At 45.5% G+C, this 19551-nt stretch overlaps 2 protein-coding genes across 3 annotated transcripts in view; one reads left to right on the forward strand and one right to left on the reverse strand.

The window, feature by feature from the left end:
* Positions 1-202: 202 nt before the first annotated feature.
* MMGT1 (membrane magnesium transporter 1) lies at positions 203-7404 on the reverse strand. Of its 2 annotated transcripts, none has more exons than XM_045029859.1 (4): positions 7244-7404; positions 4757-4809; positions 3668-3771; positions 203-2588 (listed from the first exon to the last, which is right to left on the reverse strand). In XM_045029859.1, exons 1-4 carry the CDS (start codon positions 7323-7325, stop codon positions 2426-2428), a joined length of 402 nt encoding a protein of 133 aa, XP_044885794.1. In that variant the 5' UTR covers positions 7326-7404; the 3' UTR covers positions 203-2425. The 2 variants fall into 2 exon arrangements, with proteins under 2 accessions (XP_044885794.1, XP_044885795.1); XM_045029860.1 differs by having other exon boundaries at positions 7176-7275.
* Positions 7405-12248: 4844 nt separating this feature from the next.
* The window catches only part of SLC9A6 (solute carrier family 9 member A6), a 37492-nt gene continuing 30189 nt past the window's right edge, over positions 12249-19551 (forward strand). Inside the window, exon 1 of the mRNA XM_045029858.1 lies at positions 12249-13000. Within this exon, the coding sequence (XP_044885793.1) occupies positions 12892-13000 (109 nt within the window). The 5' untranslated portion in view covers positions 12249-12891. The remainder of the gene's footprint in view (positions 13001-19551) is intronic.

Below are 19551 nucleotides of genomic sequence, written 5' to 3' on the forward strand. Positions count from 1 at the left end.
TTGTGTTGATCTGATTCCCTTTTTATGTATCTGACACAGTAATGGACAAGTGGCATGCAAGAACTTCACGGCAAAGATGCTACAGCCAAAGTACGGTTATTAATTTCTTTAGAACTACGAGCGGGACAATTTCTTGACAACCCTCACTGACCTTGCTCTGACGAGGTGCAGGACAATTTGGAGAAAAATCACCACCAAAAGCTTTGTAAGGATATCCGTTCTTTATTGGACATTGCAAGATAAGAAAAAATAATTTGTACAGCTTTGTGATATAACCATTGTTGCTAAAGAGTAAGGCAGCTACTCATGTGGTTAACGGGCCTGATGTAGCCACCAAGGTGCTTTGCAGCTCTCAAACTATGCAACATTGAGGGCTTGAGAAACAAACATTTGCTCTGAGCAGGACTCCAGATTTCACGTTGCAGTGCATTTTGCACTGAGTGGGCCTTACAGTAGCATGAACATGGCCTCCCTAGCTATTAATAGGTGAGCAGCCCTGCTCTACAAGACATTACGCAAATGGTACACTGCCAAACACAATTGCCGTATCAGTCTGCTAGGCTGGTTACATGGCTCTTGCCGTCTTTCTTCATTAATCCAATGGCATGAGAACCTCATTTCATTTCCCATCCCACTTTTGCTTCTCCAGAGCTAGCAAGAGTCACGATGGCTTAGGCATAAGTCTGCATCCATTTCATCCACATACCCTGCCAAGGCAAAAAGTAATCCTCTCCTTGTACACCAGCGCTGTACTTGACAATGGAAGTTTTAAGTTAACAGGGGCAGCATGAGGCCTTTAGTGGTAGCAGCTATCAGTTAATCAAGCTTATTTGTGGCTCCCAGGGAAGGAGCACCAATGCACTTTAGGAACTAGCTCAGTGGATTGGAGATTAATGCTTAAATGATCAGAATATTGAACCAACCCAAAGTGAAAATCATAAACTACTCAGAGCAACCCTCCATACTGCTGCTCTCATCGCTGGGGTCCCAGGCAATAGGATGGGCCGGTAGAAGGTGCTTAGTTTTCCATGGTGTTTTCCTACACTTTTTATCTTTGAACTTTCAGATTGCTGGGTTGAATAAAATAGATTTTTAAAAATACAAATATTGTAGGGTAAAAAGGCTGACTTGTATGCTGAGGTGAGAGATCTTCAAGGGGGAATACACAGAAATCTAGGTGGACCCGTAAAGCATCTCACTCAATGCACAGGGTCTTAGCTACGTCATGGAAGCAGAAGAGAAGCTTTCAGTTACCAATGGGAAATGCCAGAGCTGGATGCCGTTTAACAGTAAAAACAACCTTAAAAAAAAAAATTAGAAAACCGTAATGGTTAAAGCCTATGTCATGTTTTAAGAACACGTGCCCTCAAAACAGTTCTCTTAAGTCAGCTAATGGCTCAGAGGTAACAGTTTCGTTAGCTTAATTTGATGCTTCGGGGCTAGTGCCAGGGATAGTTATACCATGCACGCCTTGCTTCCTTTCCTGTGCTAATCCCTACAGCACCTTATTATTGGAAAACACGTACAATGTGTTAAAATGGATATTTGTCTTAATACTTATGAAAACTGCTTCTCAGAATGCATGAAAGAGAATCTAGTTTCTGGTGCCATTTATGGTACTGAAAAACTACTCAGCCATTTCATGAATGTTCCTGTATACACAAGCAAAGAGAGCAATACACATACAGTGAATAAACAAGCTGAACATATTAGATTATCCAAAAAGAAGCAAGCCATCTCTCCCCTACATATACCAGATGTAGAGTCTCTGATAATTTTGGGAGGAGGAGGAAAGAATCTACTTTTAAACAGGAGGAGAACTAGAAAGCAATAACTTGATAACGAAGAGTTAAACCTGTCAGACAACCACTTTTTTCTAGCATTGTAAGAATGAAAGCATTCTTTTGAGTTTCACAAACATACACCAAAAGGTGCATCTTAGACTTTCTAGGAACAGGAGACGGATAGCTTCCTCTCCTCTATCTTTTCATGCTGCAGTGCACCAACTGTTTCTGAAGGAGTTCCATAAAGGGTAATGCAAGCAACCCAAGAAAATAAATAGCACAAAAGCATTCCCTCTTTTCAAACAATATTCATTACAATAAAAACTTATTTGCCTTTTCTTAAGGATAGGAATAGTTTTAAATGAAAAAATCAACCGCAACATTGTTTAATATATGAAAGTTCAAAGATGTTTCACAGCATAATTGTAGCAATAACTTACACTCCATTGCCAAGTCACAATTCAGTCATTTTCATTAACAGTGTACAAAGAAGGTCCTTAGTTATATATATATATATATATATATATTATAAAGTCTGGAAGGTCAATATAAATACTGCTCCAGAAATTAAAAAAAGTGTTTACACCCCCAACTCCAATATTACATCTCAGTGTCCTGTTCTATTATAATCTGTAAAAATCTTAACGGCGCAGAGGTTCAAGTTTTCGTAACTTCAGTGACGCGCTGGATGACAAAACATCTTGGTTTGAAGAAGAATTCACTATCTCTGGAGGCTGGAACAATACTCTACCACGATGATTAAATACGTAAAAAGATGGATGGTTCCTTAATGTGTCAAATGTCCTTAAAATAAACATGAAAAATGAAATTAATGTGGCTTTAGAATGATTGATTATTTGATGAAAGTCACTCTTGGAAACACCAGATTTTTACAGACTGAAAAATAAGTAAGTGCTGTTACCAAATGGCAGGGGTGCCAAGCCTCTAGATCTTACCTAAATTCCCTATGCCATAACACAAACATTAAGAATTTTAAAGACAAGATGCTAGTGTTCCAGAGATATAGATATGCTGATTGTTCAGCATACAGAAAACACCCACATCAATAAACTTCACTCTCCCTTCTACAGCTTCCTTATGTACGACTGTTAATAACTAGCCACAAAGTATCACCCAAATTCCTCCTCCCTTTGACCTTGCCTCCGCCAAAATCCATATTCATGCCTCTGTGCTAATAATTCTCTCTCACTTCTTAGCATTTCACATTCAGGCCTCCTTATACTGCCTCTTTCATGGATTTACTTAAGACCCATATTATTCAGATTACTCTCTATAGGAGAAGGTCTTCTGCCCATCTGATTTCCTATCCAGCTCAAAATTTAATTCAAAACCCTTCACAGATTTATACAATTCAATTCAGCACTTCTATAGCATTTAACTAATTCGTCATCAACACCCTTCGGAGCGGGTACGTGTTATCCCTATTTACTGATGTGAAAACTGAGGCAGAGATGGTTGGAGGTAAGAGCTTCTGCCTCCCAGTCCCCTGCTGAGACCACTGGACAGGAGTAGTTCTGTAACCTCATATCTCCCTATTCATTCCTCACCTTCTCAGTCCACTACTCTAACTCTGAGGTGGGTTTTTAGGAGGCCCAGGGAAGGAGCCAAGGAAGGGCAGAAAGTGTCCCAGTCATTGCTGTAGCCTCATCCTATCTAGAACGCTACATCCCACAGCCAGACATTGTGTGGTGGCTTCCTGGCTCTGCCTGTCCTTCCCAGCATCACACTTACAGCAGGTTGTCAAGAAGGCGTGAGCTAAAAAGGAGAACATTTCTGGGGCTGATATTTCACTGGACATGCTGAGTTTATTTATAGAGTAACAGGAAAAAGTGTGTTAATGAACAGAAAGAACCCCAACATACTTATTTTTTAGTTCTGAAGTGGCATCCATGTCTTTAAATTCTCCTGCAATATGTACTATTCCATAACACGTAACTGCAAAGGCCAACAGTGTTTGAAGAACTATCTGCAAAAGAGAGAGATACAATACACCACACAGAGGTTGCTAAACCATGTAAGAGAACCCTTGTACAAAATTCCCATCTTTTATCCTCTGTTTTGCTCACAGTTGCCTTACACAATAAGCACTCACACATTTTTCAACCAGAGATCCAGGAAAGTGGGCAAATAATTTTATCCCCGTTTTAGTGGGGGGAGGAAATCGAGGCACAAGGATTAAGTAGTTTGCCCAAGGTAGCACTGCAAGTCAATAGCGGAAGCAGGAACAGATGGGGGATTTCCTGGCACCCACCCTGTACCCTCTGAACTAGATCAAGCTGCCAAGCAGAGCTCTTCAGGCAGATTCTGTATTCCTCACAGCAGTCAGAATCACTGTTCTGTGCACTCAATTTGCTGCTTTAACAGGAAGAATCTAGTACTCAGACAAATTATGTAACCTCCATAACACTGTCAACAAGGATGACAACTGGGCATGACCTTTGAAGTCCACTTCTGCACGTCATTTTCTTATTGGTCAACCAAGAAATTAAGATGTAATTAAAATCAGAAATAAGAAAATTGAAGTAAATGAAACAAGTTGTGCTGGGATAACAGCAAAACACAATAGTATTGAATAAACAAATGTCAGCCAACAAAAGCCAGAAGGGAGACAGATGTTTGTGCTGCAGAGTATAGGAGACTTATGCAAGGATTTTCCAAGTTCTAACAACAGAAGCCATGGACTTCCTGGAGGAGATTAGAACTGTTGGTGAAATAAGAAGTAGAAGGAAGTCAGGGCTTATTCTGATTTGCAAACGCTCTTTGTAAGAGCTGTAACGCATTACTGGACATTAGGACTGGCAGGTGAAACATTCTCAGGCAGAATGAGAACTTGAAAGATTATATGATTAAAATTCAATTATTCAAATAAAAATGAACAGGAATGAAAGCAAGAGACCAAACTATATTATTAGTCTTAAATCTTCCAAACACAATGAAAATGTATAACTTACATCTATCGGTAATGTTTCATCTTCCTTTTCTGTTAATCTCATATAGGAACGATCTATAAGGTAAAGATATACGGGTAAGTTAATTTTTTTTGTAATAAGGCAAATCAACATAAATTCAAGGAGTGTTTGGGTTTCTATGTATAATGCCATGGACTGTTAGCTCCCAGTAACTCTGCCATTTTTAATCTTGTTTCCACATTTGCTTCCTCAGACAGCATATCCGATCTTCCAAACCTGCCTTGATAAATAATTTCAGCAATAATTTAATCTCCTTTCTGCATAAGAGAGAAGAGGGTGGAAGAGGGCTGATGATAGAGCACGCATATGCAGGAAGAATTCTCTATGAATGCCAGATACTGCTACTCAAACTGTAGTGCAGCCAGCACCATCACAAAGCTACTTCAGCAGAAGGCATTAGATCAGGGGTAGGCAACTTATGGCACGTGTGCCGAAGGCAGCACACAAGCTGATTTTCAGTGGCACTCACACTGCCTGGGTCCTGGCCACCTGGTCTGGGGGGCTCTGCATTTTAATTTAATTTTAAATGAAGCTTCTTAAACATTTTAAAAACTTTATTTACTTTACATACAACAACAGCTTAGTTATACTGTATATTATAGACTTATAGAAAGAGACCTAAAAATGTTAAAATGTATTACTGGCATGTGAAACCTTAAATTAGAGTGAATGAATGAAGACTCGGCACACCACTTCTGAAAGGTTGCCGACCCCGGCATTAGATGTTCTATTTTATTGCAATATATATAGCCACTGTTCCCTATTGAACTTGTCTAAATTGGTCATCATTACTAGTAAACGGAAGAGCATGTTTCTGCACAAGACAATCAGGAATTGCTTTACTACTTCGGCAGCAGACTACTAAATTTAATAAATTATTCCTTCTAGTACACCCCTAGGGCATTGTATAGAATATGTGCATGGAATACTATTGCACACGAAGCACAAATCTCTTACAGAATTCTTCAAAAATGGGTACACTTTCCAGATGGGTTGGCTATAACCCATTGAGGTACTAGAACTGTGTGTAAAGAAGGATCGTTGAGGAATTATTTGTAAATGTTATACTTACATCCACTAAGTCATAACAGGTAGAAATTTAGCTCATTACTGTTAATTATTTTTCATTCTATTCAGGTGTGTGTAGTGTGGAATTTTAAAAGCATATTTTGCATTACCAATCTGTCATAACATTCAGATAACTCTGGGTTCTAAAGGATATCACCTTTTTCTGAATTATAAACATCATCCTAAATGATTTACTCCATCTTAGTCACTGGGAGATACACCCACTTACACCAGGGCTGAATTTGATCCACTGTGTGCTAAGAGTTTTGAAATAATGTGGCTATCCTCTCTAGCATCTTCAAATACTCTTGTAAAAATGGTTCTCTTGCCACGGAGTGGAAACTGCACTGTAGCAGTTGCTGTGGTCAGACGCTGACTAGTACTCCAAATGCATTGCTTCACCAAGGAACTAATGCAGCACTGACAAATGGTAGCTTCGAGCTTTAATGCCTCACAAACCAGCAAGGTTAAATAGTGTTTGCTTCTAGCACAGGCAGTTGGAAAGATACTCAACCTTTAAATCATATAATACGAGTTTTTGGCATGTTCCTCTATCTCCCCACCTCAGTTCTGAGATGGTTTTAGCATCTGGTGTCTCAAAAACCCACTAGCACTGAAAAACAGTATTTTACAGAAATTGAAAACTTGGAAATACAAAGATGATCATAGCTAGTAATCAGAAGTATGTAATATTCAGGTTTGCCATCTACCACAGATAAACCATTTTGATAGAGCAGAATAAATGTTTTCAGGGAACAGTAATTTTTCCAAGCAAGACTCCTGGATTAGCGACCAGAAACAATGATTGGATCTCGGACTGCATAAGCAAGCATTTTTGGAGAAATGACACTGTTTTGCTTTAAACATATTAATGACATCTATTAAACAAACATGTAAAATGCACTAAAAAGAGATTAGCTACATTCTACAAATTCTTTTCCTGCACAGAATATATTAAAAATGGACTCTGAGCTGTAATCACAGCGCGGTGCTGTATCCCCCCCTCTCCTTCCCTTGCCCCAGCCCACTTCTGGAAATGCAAATGGCTTGAGGTCCAGTGACACCTCAATAACAACGTGGCCCTTTACCGCCCTCCTGAACCTCTCTTGTCATCCTGACTCCCACTATCACCCTGGCCCCGCTCCTGCGTGCCAGACCTCACCCCGTCAGCTCGATCCCGGGAACACGTACGTACCCGGATTTCATCCTCCCCCCAGCCCCCCCTCACATCCCCTGCTGCCCGCGCAGTGAGTGCGGGGGAGGAGGGCGCGGGGACCGAGGGTGCCTATGCGGGTACGAGCCCCCGCCCCGGGCAGCTGCCCCGCTCACCCACCCCGGATCCTTGCCCGCGGCATTGCCGGCCCGGGGACGGGGTGTCCGCGCGGGGCCCCGCTCACTCACGCTGCGCAGCGGAGAAGGCCGCGTGGGCCAAGGCGAAGAGTCCGATCCCCACCAGCCCCTTCCACAGCGAGGCGGCCGCCATTGTCCCCCACGGGCCACGGACACCCTCCCCTCCTCAGCCCGGCCGGCCACCGCCAGGGGCACCCGCAACGCCACCGGCGCACGGAGATGACGTCACCACTGAGCGGGACCAGAAGGCCGACGGTGATAGGAGAGTCGGGAAGGGCCATAGGTCGAGGGGCGGGGCCAAGAGAGCTAAGCGGCGGGGGTTAGGGTCAGAGGTTGAGGGGTGGAGCACAGGGTGAGGTGCTGGGTCGAGTTGGCGCTGCTGCGCATGCGCCTTCCTAGCCTGGGGCTGGTGGCGCGTGCAGAGGAGGTTGCTCCTGGCTTCGGCGCCTTCAGGGGCGCAGCATCCCCTTAAGGTGGGGGCGGCCTGAGGGGCCCGCTCCCGGGGGCAGAGTCCGAGGCCGCCCCCCTAGGGCCTCGGCTCCTAGCTCTACCCGCCTGGCCCCGCTGCGGACGGGGGGTCTGCGCTGCCCCTGCCTCCCAACCAACGCGGCCCGGCGGTCTGCACGCGTGGGGCGCAGTCAGCCCGCAGGCTGGGGCGGGGCAGCAGCCCCAGAGCTGCCTCGGCCCGGGACCGATCGCGGCGGGGTTGGGGGCGAGAGGAGAGTTGGGTCCCCACGTCCTGGGCGCCTCTGCAGAACAGTGCTGGGCAGGGGGGTTGTGACACAGGCACTGGGGATAACACCCCCCCCCCCAAACTGACTTCACCTCTGGCTCAGAACCGCTTCTCCAGGTGGCAGACAGAAGTTGCTACTTAGGGGCTGGCAACCTGATGTCCGGTTGTTTTTTAAGCTGGTGTTTGCCTGAAAGGCATGGAAGCAGCCATGGTCATGCCCAGGCAGGTACATAGGCTTTTACCCCAACCCTACAGGATAGGATGGTTGTCCCACAAGCATTCACCTTCTACTCCCAATGCATGATCAGCCCACTAAGCCAGCCCCACACCTTTATCCCACTTTAATCACAGACACAACATGTTCATGTGTATTCGTTTTTGATCCTCCAGGTTTCTCCCACTTTCTATGCACAAACCAGTGATTATTTCACAGCTTCTCTCTACTATCAGGGGGTAGCTGTGTTCGTCTGTATCCACAAAAACAACAAGGAGTCTGGTGGTACCTTAAAGACTAACATTTATTTGGGCATATGCTTTTGTGGGTAAAAAACCCACTTTGTCTTCTCTCAACTGCTTCCTCCGGGGAGATGGTAGTACTTTGCCCTCCCTCATTATTTTTGTTCTGGTATTAAAAGAAAAAACAGACAGTTATGGGGACTGGTAAAGGATTATGGAGATTTTGTGAACCAGAGGTTTAAGAAGATGGCTATGAGAGTGATGTGTTTGTGTTAAGAAATAGCCAAGCATTAAAAATGCCATCTGTTTCCCTGACTTCTCTCATGATTCAGACTGTTTTACAATAAATAATTTGGAGCAAATCTTTTTTTTGTGTGTAAAACCCACACTTTTCAGAATTATAATTTCATCCTAATCAAATTTGAAATTAGTTATGAGAACTTCTTGGGGCTACCTTTTATCTCCCACTTGGATAAATGTATCCTTGTAGGTACATGTCTGCTTTGTTGTCTCTGCATATGTAGGCCCATTAAATCAATGGGAGTTCTAGCTGTGCAGGATTAGGTTTGTAGTCTTTTCTCAAGAAACACTAATTAGAGTAGCTTGTCACTGAGGGGGTGAGGACAGAAGATCGTTAAATTTGTTCTTCCTCTTGTTCAAAAACCAACATATTGGAGCTAGGAAATAGATAGAATTTGGTTGATTCTAATGGTCTAACAAGATTTGCCCTATAGTAAAATGCAATGATTGCTTTTAATACCTTAAAGGTCAGTTAAATGAATATTTACAACAAAAATAATATTTAAACAAATAAGAATATATTATATATGTAATCTATGTGGAATACATGATGGCATGGGATAAAGGTTTTGTTAGCATGAGTTTGGGATGAGTGCATTACAAGGGGTGAAGCCATGAGCAAATTATGCAGAACATAAAAAATGAGAGCTGATAAAATTATTCTGCACCGCATCATGCTCTACATGTCATGTATGTTCTAAAAACTACTTAAGGATTGTTTTAGAGTTTTTAATCATTTGAATGGGACTTCCTTGTATCCCTCCATCTATACAGCCTCAGGCTTTGTCTGCACTAGGAAACAACCATTTCAGCTGTCGGGGTAGCTCTCCATTCCTACGGTTCAGTCAGTGGATATCCCTGTGGATAGTGTGTAGCCAGATACCATTCTTTCTATTCTGACTTGATTAAATGGAATCTAGGGGATGTTGCAGTTGAACATAAATTAGGGCTGCCCTGGGGCTGCTCTAATTTACTCTGAGAGCAAAGAGTGCCAGAATAAAGGGATCCACTTTTTCCTCCCTCTCTGTTCTTGTGCTTTGTGGAACTTGGGTTTGACAGCAATTTAAGGTTCCTGTTTCTAGCCCTACAGGACTCATTTTTAAGCTGTTACTAGTCCATAACTGGATCTTGCTCATGTTGGGTCTCTGGGATGGGGTAATTTTTGGGAAATCTACATTTGGGGAAGAAGGAGGAAATGTTTATCTGGCAGATTAATTAAGAGAGAGCTGCTGAGGACAGAGTTTGGAGTGATGGAATAAGGAAATAGTTTAGCAGTCAGAGAGATGTAAGGCAGGCAGAAATGTAAAAAAACACATTAATCAGTTATTTATTGTATTATAACTTAATGTGAGATGTATTTATGCATGGATGTGTCTGTGTATTGAGCAACTGAAAGGAGAAAGTTTTTTCACACCATTTGAAGTTTTTTTATTGGTTCATTTTTAGTTAATACTGTACCTGTTTAACTTCAGTTTCTAATGAATATTTGAGAGAAAGGATGGCTTTGTTAAGGATTCAGTACTCCAACTCCATCACTTAAGATGCTAGAACTTACCTTTTTGAGAAACACCTGTCTTTCCCAAAATAGGGAGAAATGGACAGCCTGCTTATATGTCACCTTTGACTTTCCAGCCTGTAGGACCAGTGCTGTTGTGAGGGTTATATCAGCATATATCCTATGCTCAAGGTACATAGCTCACACAAAACTACTGTCACGGGGGGAGGGAAATCACACTAAATGCACTGCATTAATGCCACTGTACACAGAAGTGTTTTAGACCCCACTGACTGACTGCTGTTGTGTTGGCTGGTGGAATCATCTTGAGTTTTGAAGCTGCAGAGCTTATGAAATATTGTGGTGTTTTGGTGTACAGTAGAACCTCAGTGTTACAAACATCAGAGTTACGGACTGACCAGTCAACCACACATAGGGTGACCAGACAGCAAGTGTGAAAAGTCAGGACGGGGGTGGAGAGGGGGGTAATAGGAGCCTATATAAGAAAAATCCCCAAATAGCAGGACTGTCCCCATAAAATCAGGACATCTGGTCACCCTAACCACACAGCTCACTTGGAGCCGGAAGTACGCAATCAGGCAGCAGTAGAGCCCCCCCAAAGAACACAGTATGATACTGTGGTAAACATAAACTACTAAAAAAATAAAGGGAAAGCGGCATTTTTCTTCTGCATAGTAAAGTTTCAAAGTTGTATTAAGTCAATGTTCAGCTGTAAACTTTGGAAAGAGCCATGTTTTGTTCAGCCTTAGGCACAACCTCCATTCCCGCGGTGTTTGTAACCGGTGGCAGGCTGAGGTGATGCTATGGGATGCGAGGCACGGCTCCAAACGCCTGGGCGAGTCTAGAAAAGGGGGGTTTCGAGGCCAGGCGGTGGCTCGCTATGAAGCTGAGGGTGCTCGTTCTTCCCGGCAGTTACTGAGCTACAGCCAGGCCTGCTCAGCAGGTGCCTCCCGCGAGCCCTGCGAACTCCTCCTCCGGTGGGAGCCAGCGGCTGAGGCTGGGCGATCGCCCCGGCTGTGACACCCCCTCCCCGTGCCCAGCAGGCTCTGCGCAGAGCGGTCCCCGGGGCACAGCCAGGCCCTGCGCCCCCTCACCCCACCCCCACGGCATCCCCGGGCCTGCCCCGTGCCCCCGCCCCCCGCTGGCCCCGCCCCGGCGCCTGCGCCGAGCCCCGCTCGCCAGCCGGGCCCTGCGGACGGAGCCGGAGCCGGAGCCATGGCGCTGCGCGGCGGGGCCGAGCGCCGGCCCGGGCGGGGGCTGCGGCTGCTGCTGGCGGCGGGGCTGGGCGCGCGGGCCGGGGCGGCGGCGCGGGGGGAGGCCGCGGCCCGGCCCGTGGCCCTGGAGGAGGAGATCGTGTCCGAGAAGGCGGCGGAGGAGAGTCACCGGCAGGACAGCGCCAACCTCCTCATCTTCATCCTGCTGCTCACCCTCACCATCCTCACCATCTGGCTCTTCAAGCACCGCCGGGCGCGCTTCCTGCACGAGACCGGCCTGGCCATGATCTACGGTGAGGGGCGCCCGCCGCCGCCCGGCAACCGGCCCCCGCCGCCGGCTGCTGCCTAGCAACCGGCCTCCGCGCCTACCCCCTGAGCTGCCACCCAGCAACCAGCCCCCTCACCTAGCCCCCCAGTAACCCACCCCCGGCTGCTGCCTAGCAACCGGCCCCCAGCACCTACCCCCCGAGCTGCCACCCAGCAACCAGCCCCCTTATCTAGCCCCCCAGTAACCAACCCCCATCCCCGGCTGCTGCCTAGCAACCAGCCCCCGCGCCTACCCCCCGAGCTGCCACCCACAACCAGCCCTCATCTAGCCCCCCAGTAACCAACCCCCACCCCCGGCTGCTGCCTAGCAACCGTCCCCCAGCACCTACCCACCGAGCTGCCACCCAGCAACCAGCCCCCTCATCTAGCCCCCCCAGTAACCAACCCCCAGCCCCCATCTGCAGCTGCTGCCTAGCAACCGGCCCCCAGCACCTACCCCCCCGAGCTGGCAACCAGCCCCCTCATCTAGCCCCCCAGTAACCAACCCCCATCCCCCACCCCTGAGCTGCCACCCAGCAACCAGCCCCCTCATCTAGCCCCCCAGTAACCACTCCCCAGCCCCCACCCCCGAGCTGCCATCAAGCAGCCAGCCCCCTCATCTAGCCCCCACCCAGCAACCAGCCCCCAGCACCGTCATCTAACACCCACCCAGCAACCAATCCCTAGCACCCATCCGCGAGTTGTCTCATGACTCTCAGCTGCCACCCAGTAACCAGCGGATAGCAGCCATCCTCCAGGCACACTTCCTACATCAGATCAGCCTGGCCATGTTTTCAGTGAGACGCCCACCCTCCCCCGCAAGCCATCCAGACCCACCCACTGAGCTGTTACCCAACACTTACCCACCCATCTGGCATCCACTGCTGGGGCATGTTGACTGCACAAGAGCTGCCTGGCAACAATCTATAGTGAGACACCCTCCCAGGACCTAACCATCCTCTGTGCCACCCAGCAAGTAACCCCATCTCCTATCCACTGAGTCAGACCCATCCCTACGCACACTGCCTGCATGAGACCAGCCAGGACATGAACCCCTCCATGCACCCTGCACCCCTCATCTAGCACCTACCCTGTAATCCCATCACAACACTTGCTGCATGGGGCTGACCTGGCCATTATCTACAGTGATATACTTTCTGTGTGAGACGGGACCATGATCTGTGGTGAGACTGACCAGGAAAATGCCCATCTGGGATCTCCCTCACTGAGCCACCAGCTTAGTCTCAGCACCCACTGCTGGGCACAATTCCTGCATAAGAAAGGTTTGGTCATGAGGGGTTGAACTAACTCTAACCCAGGGATTCATGAAAGGCCTATATAGTAGCGGAGGTGTGTCTTTAAAGGTTGCAAGAAAATGTATTTTAGCGAAGAGGTTTTGGGAATATTGAAAGTGGTCTTTTCAGATGGGGGCAGCCTGTTAAAAAAGTTCCTGAGTGCAGGTGTCACTCTGACAACTGATTTCACATGGTTCTGACAACTGAGTAAGGAAGGTGCAGTAGGCTAAGAGGATGACAGAGACTTGCTCAGATCCTAGGCCGTGTTCTTTGCCTGGGAGGTATGTGTATAGCATGTCACTTACTGGGTGTTAATAAGCTTTTTTTTAAATAAATACATTATATATTGCATCATATCAAGACTAGAGATCTTGCATCTAATGTCCATAAGGGATCCCGCTGGAGTGTTTATATAATTCCTGACCAACTGGCGCTTGTGGCAAAGAGGTTGCACGTAGAGGCCCTAATCCTGCAATTTGTCTCCTGGAGGTGGACCTTAGTGCAGTCCTGTGCAGAGCTGTGTCTGTAAGAATCTCAGCGGTAATAGAGCTTGTCATCAATGAAAGTGTGAGTCTGTGGATCCAAGATTTTACAAAAGTAGTTAGTGATTCTCAGAAAGTGCTGAGCACCCTCCCGCTGAAAATTAGTTTCCTTTAAGGCATCTCAAGTTGGGCACCCAAAATAATTAGTCACATTTTAAAATCTTGGCCTGGACCATTAGTGCTATTTCTAAAACAGAACTGAACTGTACAAAGGGCAGGAGGACCGGAGTTCTTTACCCCTGTCTTCACTACATCCCGTGATGCAGCTTGCTGAGACCAGGGAAGTCCTAGGTGGCAGTGGATTTGTTACAACATAAGAATGTCTCATTAGGCAAGTATCAGAGGGGGAGCCGTGTTAGTCTGGATCGTAAAAGCAGCAAAGAATCCTGTGGCACCTTATAGACTAACAGACGTTTTGGAGCATGAGCTTTCGTGGGTGAATGCCCACTTCAAATTCCAGTGTTCTGTGGCTGGTTTATACTCAGACTGTAATCTAATCACAGCCTCTGTCAGTTTCCCCTTTTGTACTATGGAGATAATACTTACCAGGGTAGGGGGAGTATTTGCATTGCACCCCGAAGATGTAAAGTATTCCGTTTGTTAAATAGTGTTGTTAAACCATTATCATCCTCATCATTCTTCCCGCACGATCAGATGCATGAGGCAGAAGTCACACAGCATCAGTCATCCCTATCACAGGCTCATTTTTCCATGTCTTTTATATTCCAATGTAATAATGCTATTTTAGCTATCAGATATGGAGCATGCATCTAGGTTGGCTGCTCCATCACTTGCCTTGAGGTTGCCAAAGAAATGCTTATTTAGGTAGCCTGTTACCGGGCCTTCTTAAAATATGGCCCAAATATGGCTCGCTCGTCTTTCGTCCTGCTTGTATTGTTGTAGATAGTTTTGCTGTGCTAGGACCTCTTCATTACTTATTCTATCAATCCATTTTATTTTCAATGTTCTATGCGAACACCTACATTGAAAGCTGTTCAATTAGTTGTTAAATGCCACTGAAAGGAAACCAGTTAACGAGTAGCCTTGCAGAGTGATTACCCCATAACAAATGGATTGTCAAGCAGATGCAATACAGTTGATCCCTTGTAAGTAACTGGAACGTAAATAATAGAAAGGAGGTCCTGTTCTGTGTGTGAGGTGATGTAGGAATTGACCTTAAGGCTTGCCTATTAGGGATTTTTGCACCAGTTCATCTGTGCTGCGGTTCTGTAAAGTGGGGCTTGCACAAATACAATGTACCTGCATTGGGGGTTTAGAAATCCCAAATGCAGACAAATACTTGAAGTGGTGTTTTCAAAAGCACCTGAGGAATTCAGGAGCACAACCCCATTGTTTTAAGGATGTGTGCTTGGCAGTTTGAGGGACATGCTCCTAAATCTCTTGAGTCATTTTGGAAATCTGCCCCCTAGTGTTTGTCTTTGAGCAGATGAAACTGTTCTAGTTCACGTGTTAAGAGCGCTTATTTGTAGTTCCACCTCTGAATACTTCTCTACAATGAAGCGATCAAGTGGGAAATAGGTATAATTATTTGAGGTGTGATGTGGCCTGTATAGAAGCAATTCTGTGCAGGAAAATATCCTTTGCATCCCTTTATAATTTAGTTGGATGGGTTCCAAAAAGGGTAATTTCTACAAGGATGTATAACAGTCTCTTTATGATCAGGTTGTTTTTTTTAATGGAGTGCTGCTCAGAACTGAACATTTCTAATCAATAACTGATTAGACCGTGTCTGTGTTCTCTTCAAAATATTAACTGCATTTTGGGGTTGTAATAGATAGGTAGGGTAAGGCCAGTGGGCTACAGGTGATTTAAACTGTGCCATTCCAAGCCTTGTCTAGATTAGAGTTAACTCATTTGTTCTTAATTCAAGTTCTATATCCCCATTAAAACTAATCTGGTGGATTGCATCCATGCTGTATTCATACGCATGTATCTAGGATTTGTTCAGCCTCCTCGTGTCTACATTGTCACAGCATTCAACCACGTTAGATGCAGTGATTTCTGCCAAGCGTCCCCGAGTTCCTGGATCCAGCTGATTTTGAAGGGCTTTGTGGTAGAGCTTGTCTGTTTATGTGGGGATTGTGCGTGGAAAAGTCATGAATAAAAATTCCCACAATCCATCCTTTCACCAGTTCCAGAAATCCATGGGGCCAGAAGGCAGCACTCCATCTCTCTGTTGTCTGCTTGTTAGTTTCCTTCCCTGTGTGTTGCTTAGCTGTTTGTGAGCCTGGATTCCTGGGCTGAGCTGTAGTGAGAGGTGATACCATACTGAGAATTCTCGTTAGCTGTAGGAAGTGAGTTATCTGAGGAAGGTGCACTGTGTAGTTGCAGGTATTTCAGGACCCAGGAACTTAATTGATGCAGTGAAGAGAGGGGAGATGGGCAGATAGATGACCTTTTCGTGCATTGTGTCGTATCACTGGAGGACTGATTTGGATCAGCACTGGAATCTTGCCTTACTGTGGAGCTTCATGGGTATTAACATGATGGAGATGACATGACTGAAACCAGCAGTGGAATTGAGATGACATGATGAAATCAACACATTGAGGGGTTTAGGAGTATGGGCAGAGAGAGTTAGAGTTGAGCTAGAAGGAACAGTCAGGTTATAACTTGACCACAAATCTTAGTCTAGACAAGCCCTTACTAAGTATATGTTTAGGATTGAAAAGTAGCCTCCAGTATTTAATATTGTCGCTAGTATTAAATGGCTTTTATTTCAGTTTTCCTGTTGGTTTAGTTCTAATTGGCGTTGCATGATTAGGTGCTTGTGATTGAGCTCATCAAGCTGGTAGCTATCGTACTGCAAATGTCCTCAGCAAAAACACTGTCCAAAAGTTGTGATTTTTATCCATTCAGCTTCTTGGATGTTGGTGCCCTGTTTTCTCATTAATTTTAAAACAAATGGAAGAAGGTTGTTTCCATCGATGTGCAGAAATTGTGTAACCCACTGATGAGTGTGTTACAGGACCCCCGATTCATGGAGGATATGAATTGGTACAGCCGCAGCTAGAGAAACTTAGTTCTTTAGCCCAAGCTGTAGCAGCTCATGCTTTTATTTCTGGAGATCCGTGGTGTGTCAGCCAAGATGGCAGTTACACAGGTTTTTCAGACTTCCTTTTGACTCCACTTGTGGCTTGAGGTTGTCTTCTTTGTTCTGCCGTTACCCTTCTCCCATCCCAGGGTTGTTCTCCCGTCATTTCTAGAGGGTGAGTCATGTAATTTGGATCCTAGACTAATCTGTAATGTGCTTTTTTTCCATCTGCACTTTCCTAAACTGAATTTAGAGAATCAATAGCCGAATGAATAACACCAAATAAATACTTTTTCAGTGGTTGCATAGGAAAAGCTGGACCATTCTCTGCCTCTATGGCTTTGGGGGAAATATTGGAAATTTGCCTCTTTTGAAGACTGATCACAAGTGTGGAATTAGGAAAAATGAAGGCTAATCTCTTGAAGTGCTGTAGAAGCTGTTTGGACTCTGATTGTTCAACAACGGCTAGCTAAAAACTGCACAAAGTAAACTACTTAAGCTTCATCTTTGCCTGTAAGTCCTCAGACTCTCAAGTAAATTGGACTCAGTATTTCTGATCCATCAGAATTTGAGTTTGGATACTGTAAAGCTGCTAACTAAGCACAGAGGATGCCAGCACAGGTGTAGCATATGTTGGGTTGGATGGTATTGTGAAGAATTAGCTGATTCTGGGCTGAAAACCTATCTGCTAATTCCATTAGACAGCACTGATATCTGATCTCTTTCAGCTGCATCTCTTGCCAGTAAAACACAATGCTAGGGTTCAGCTTGTTCATATTTTCACTGTAAATTATAACCTCTCTCTCTTTCTCTCGCTGAGTTTGTATCTCTCTCATAAATTGTGCTGCAGGCTAAAGTCTGCCTGCAATAAAAGAGGTAGGCACAGCAGTGAATTATTTCAGCACATTGGAAAATAGCATTTTTATGCTCTTTGTGCTTCACACAGATGTTTAAAATGAAGCTCTCCCAACCCAGGCATCACAAAATGTAAGAGAATTAAAGCTGTGTTCATAGACAGTACATGATCTTAATTTTAAACCCTAGCTCAGAAATATTCAGAAACACCTAAAAAGCCTACGGAACTCCACTGTTTGTTGGAAAGGTAAATGTGATGAAAACGGATAGCTTTAGCGTCTTGTTTCAAAATGATCCAATTAATCTACCATCCTGGCCTTTAAACTTCCCATGCCCTTGCTTCTCTGCATCAGCAGCCTCGCCACCGTCAATCTCCAGGCCAGGTTCAGGGAGAGGTTTTTATAAGTGTTACCAAACTAAAACATTAAACCAGCGCCGATTGTGGCATCACCAGAGTGGAGCTCCAAGCCAGCAATCTTTGCCTGAGATTTTATACTATTCCCCAGCAACGGTAAGAAGTAGTAACACATATACATGGTACAGAGAATGAGAGCTGCCTGTGTGGCTCGAAAGCAGAAGCTGGTCCAGTAAAAAATATTACTTCACCCCCTTTGTCTCTCTGAAGTTTATTGCCATCTAGGGATTTATCCCTGGCACTTCAAACTAATGCTGTCTTGTAGCCACAAGATTTCTGTTGAGAGGGTCAGTTACACCTAAAACCAATGCAAGGCTAGCGGGATTTTGCCTAGGTGTGTCCCATGTTTCAGTATTCATCTTCAGCGTAACACTGGACCATTGTCAAAACCAGGGGCAGCTCCAGGCCCCAGCATGCCAAGCGCGTGCTTGGGGCGGCATGCCACAGCGGGCGCTCTGCCGGTCACCGTGAGGGCGGCAGGCGGCTCCGGTGGACCTCCCGCAGGCGTCCCTGCGGAGGGTCCGCTGGTCCCGCAGCTCTGGTGGACCTCCTGCAGGCGTCCCTGCGGAGGATCCGCTGGTCCCGCGGCTTCGGTGGAGCATCCGCAGGCACGTCTGCGGGAGGTCCACCGGAGCCGCGGGACCGGCAACCGGCAGAGCGCCCCCCGCGGCATGCCGCTGTGCTTGGGGCGGCAAAATGACTAGAGCCGCCCCTGGTCAAAACAGATCTGTTTTGGCATAGCAACATTGTCCCTCCCTAATAGGTAAATCTGAATGACAAATCTGCATTTAGAAGTGAGGATGTGCTGCCCTCTGGGTCAGACCCAGGGTGCTTGAGCTCTCATTTTTGTGTATGTGTATATATTTTTTGCATACTATTTAGTGATTCCATTTATAGTAAGGGGACTTATTTTTGCTCTTTAACATGCTGTCTTTCAGACTCTTCACTCTGTTAACACACACAAGATACAGTATCTTTAGGGCTCAGATGGTCTTCTTAGCAAACATTATAGGTTTATCCAGTCCTTTCCCTCTCCTGCTTTCCATGGAACCAGAAATTTATTTGGCAGGATATTGCAAGGAGCAACAGGTGTTGAGGAATTTTAACTTAGAAGCAAGTATTGTTATGGTGCCCCTAAATTGTTCGTATGTGCACAGGGTCATGCACAGATTGTTCGTATGTGCCCAGATCTGTTTGTGTTGGACTGAAAGCTGGACTGCAAAGTGCAGAAAGGCACCTGCTAGCAAACCAGCTTGATCAAATGAAGCACTGCTTTGCAAAGATTAAAAGATGTGGAGAAGCAGACGAAGAAAGACAAGAGCCCTTAGAAATTCACAAAGCAGGTGTCATGTGGAGGATCTTATCAAGTCCTTCAAGATTCAAAATGTTAAAAATGATCACTGAATGAACCTCCTGGGTTGTATTAAGGAGACTGACAAGGTTGATGGTTATTCTTACAGTTTCAAATATTCATGACAGTCCTAAAATCAACTCTTTCCAAGGCAATACATCCATTGTGCATACCAAGAGGGGCTTAACACCCCATACATCAGTCCAGTAGGGTTTCTCTTTGGGTACTAGTTGTTGTGTACACTTGAAAAATCTGGAGCAGGGCAAAAAGCTAACAAGAACTTCTTTATTCTGGAAGCCCCTCTCATTAATTCTCAGTCAC

Source organism: Mauremys mutica, chromosome 9 (genome assembly GCF_020497125.1).
Source record: "Mauremys mutica isolate MM-2020 ecotype Southern chromosome 9, ASM2049712v1, whole genome shotgun sequence".
NCBI lineage: Eukaryota > Metazoa > Chordata > Testudines > Geoemydidae > Mauremys > Mauremys mutica.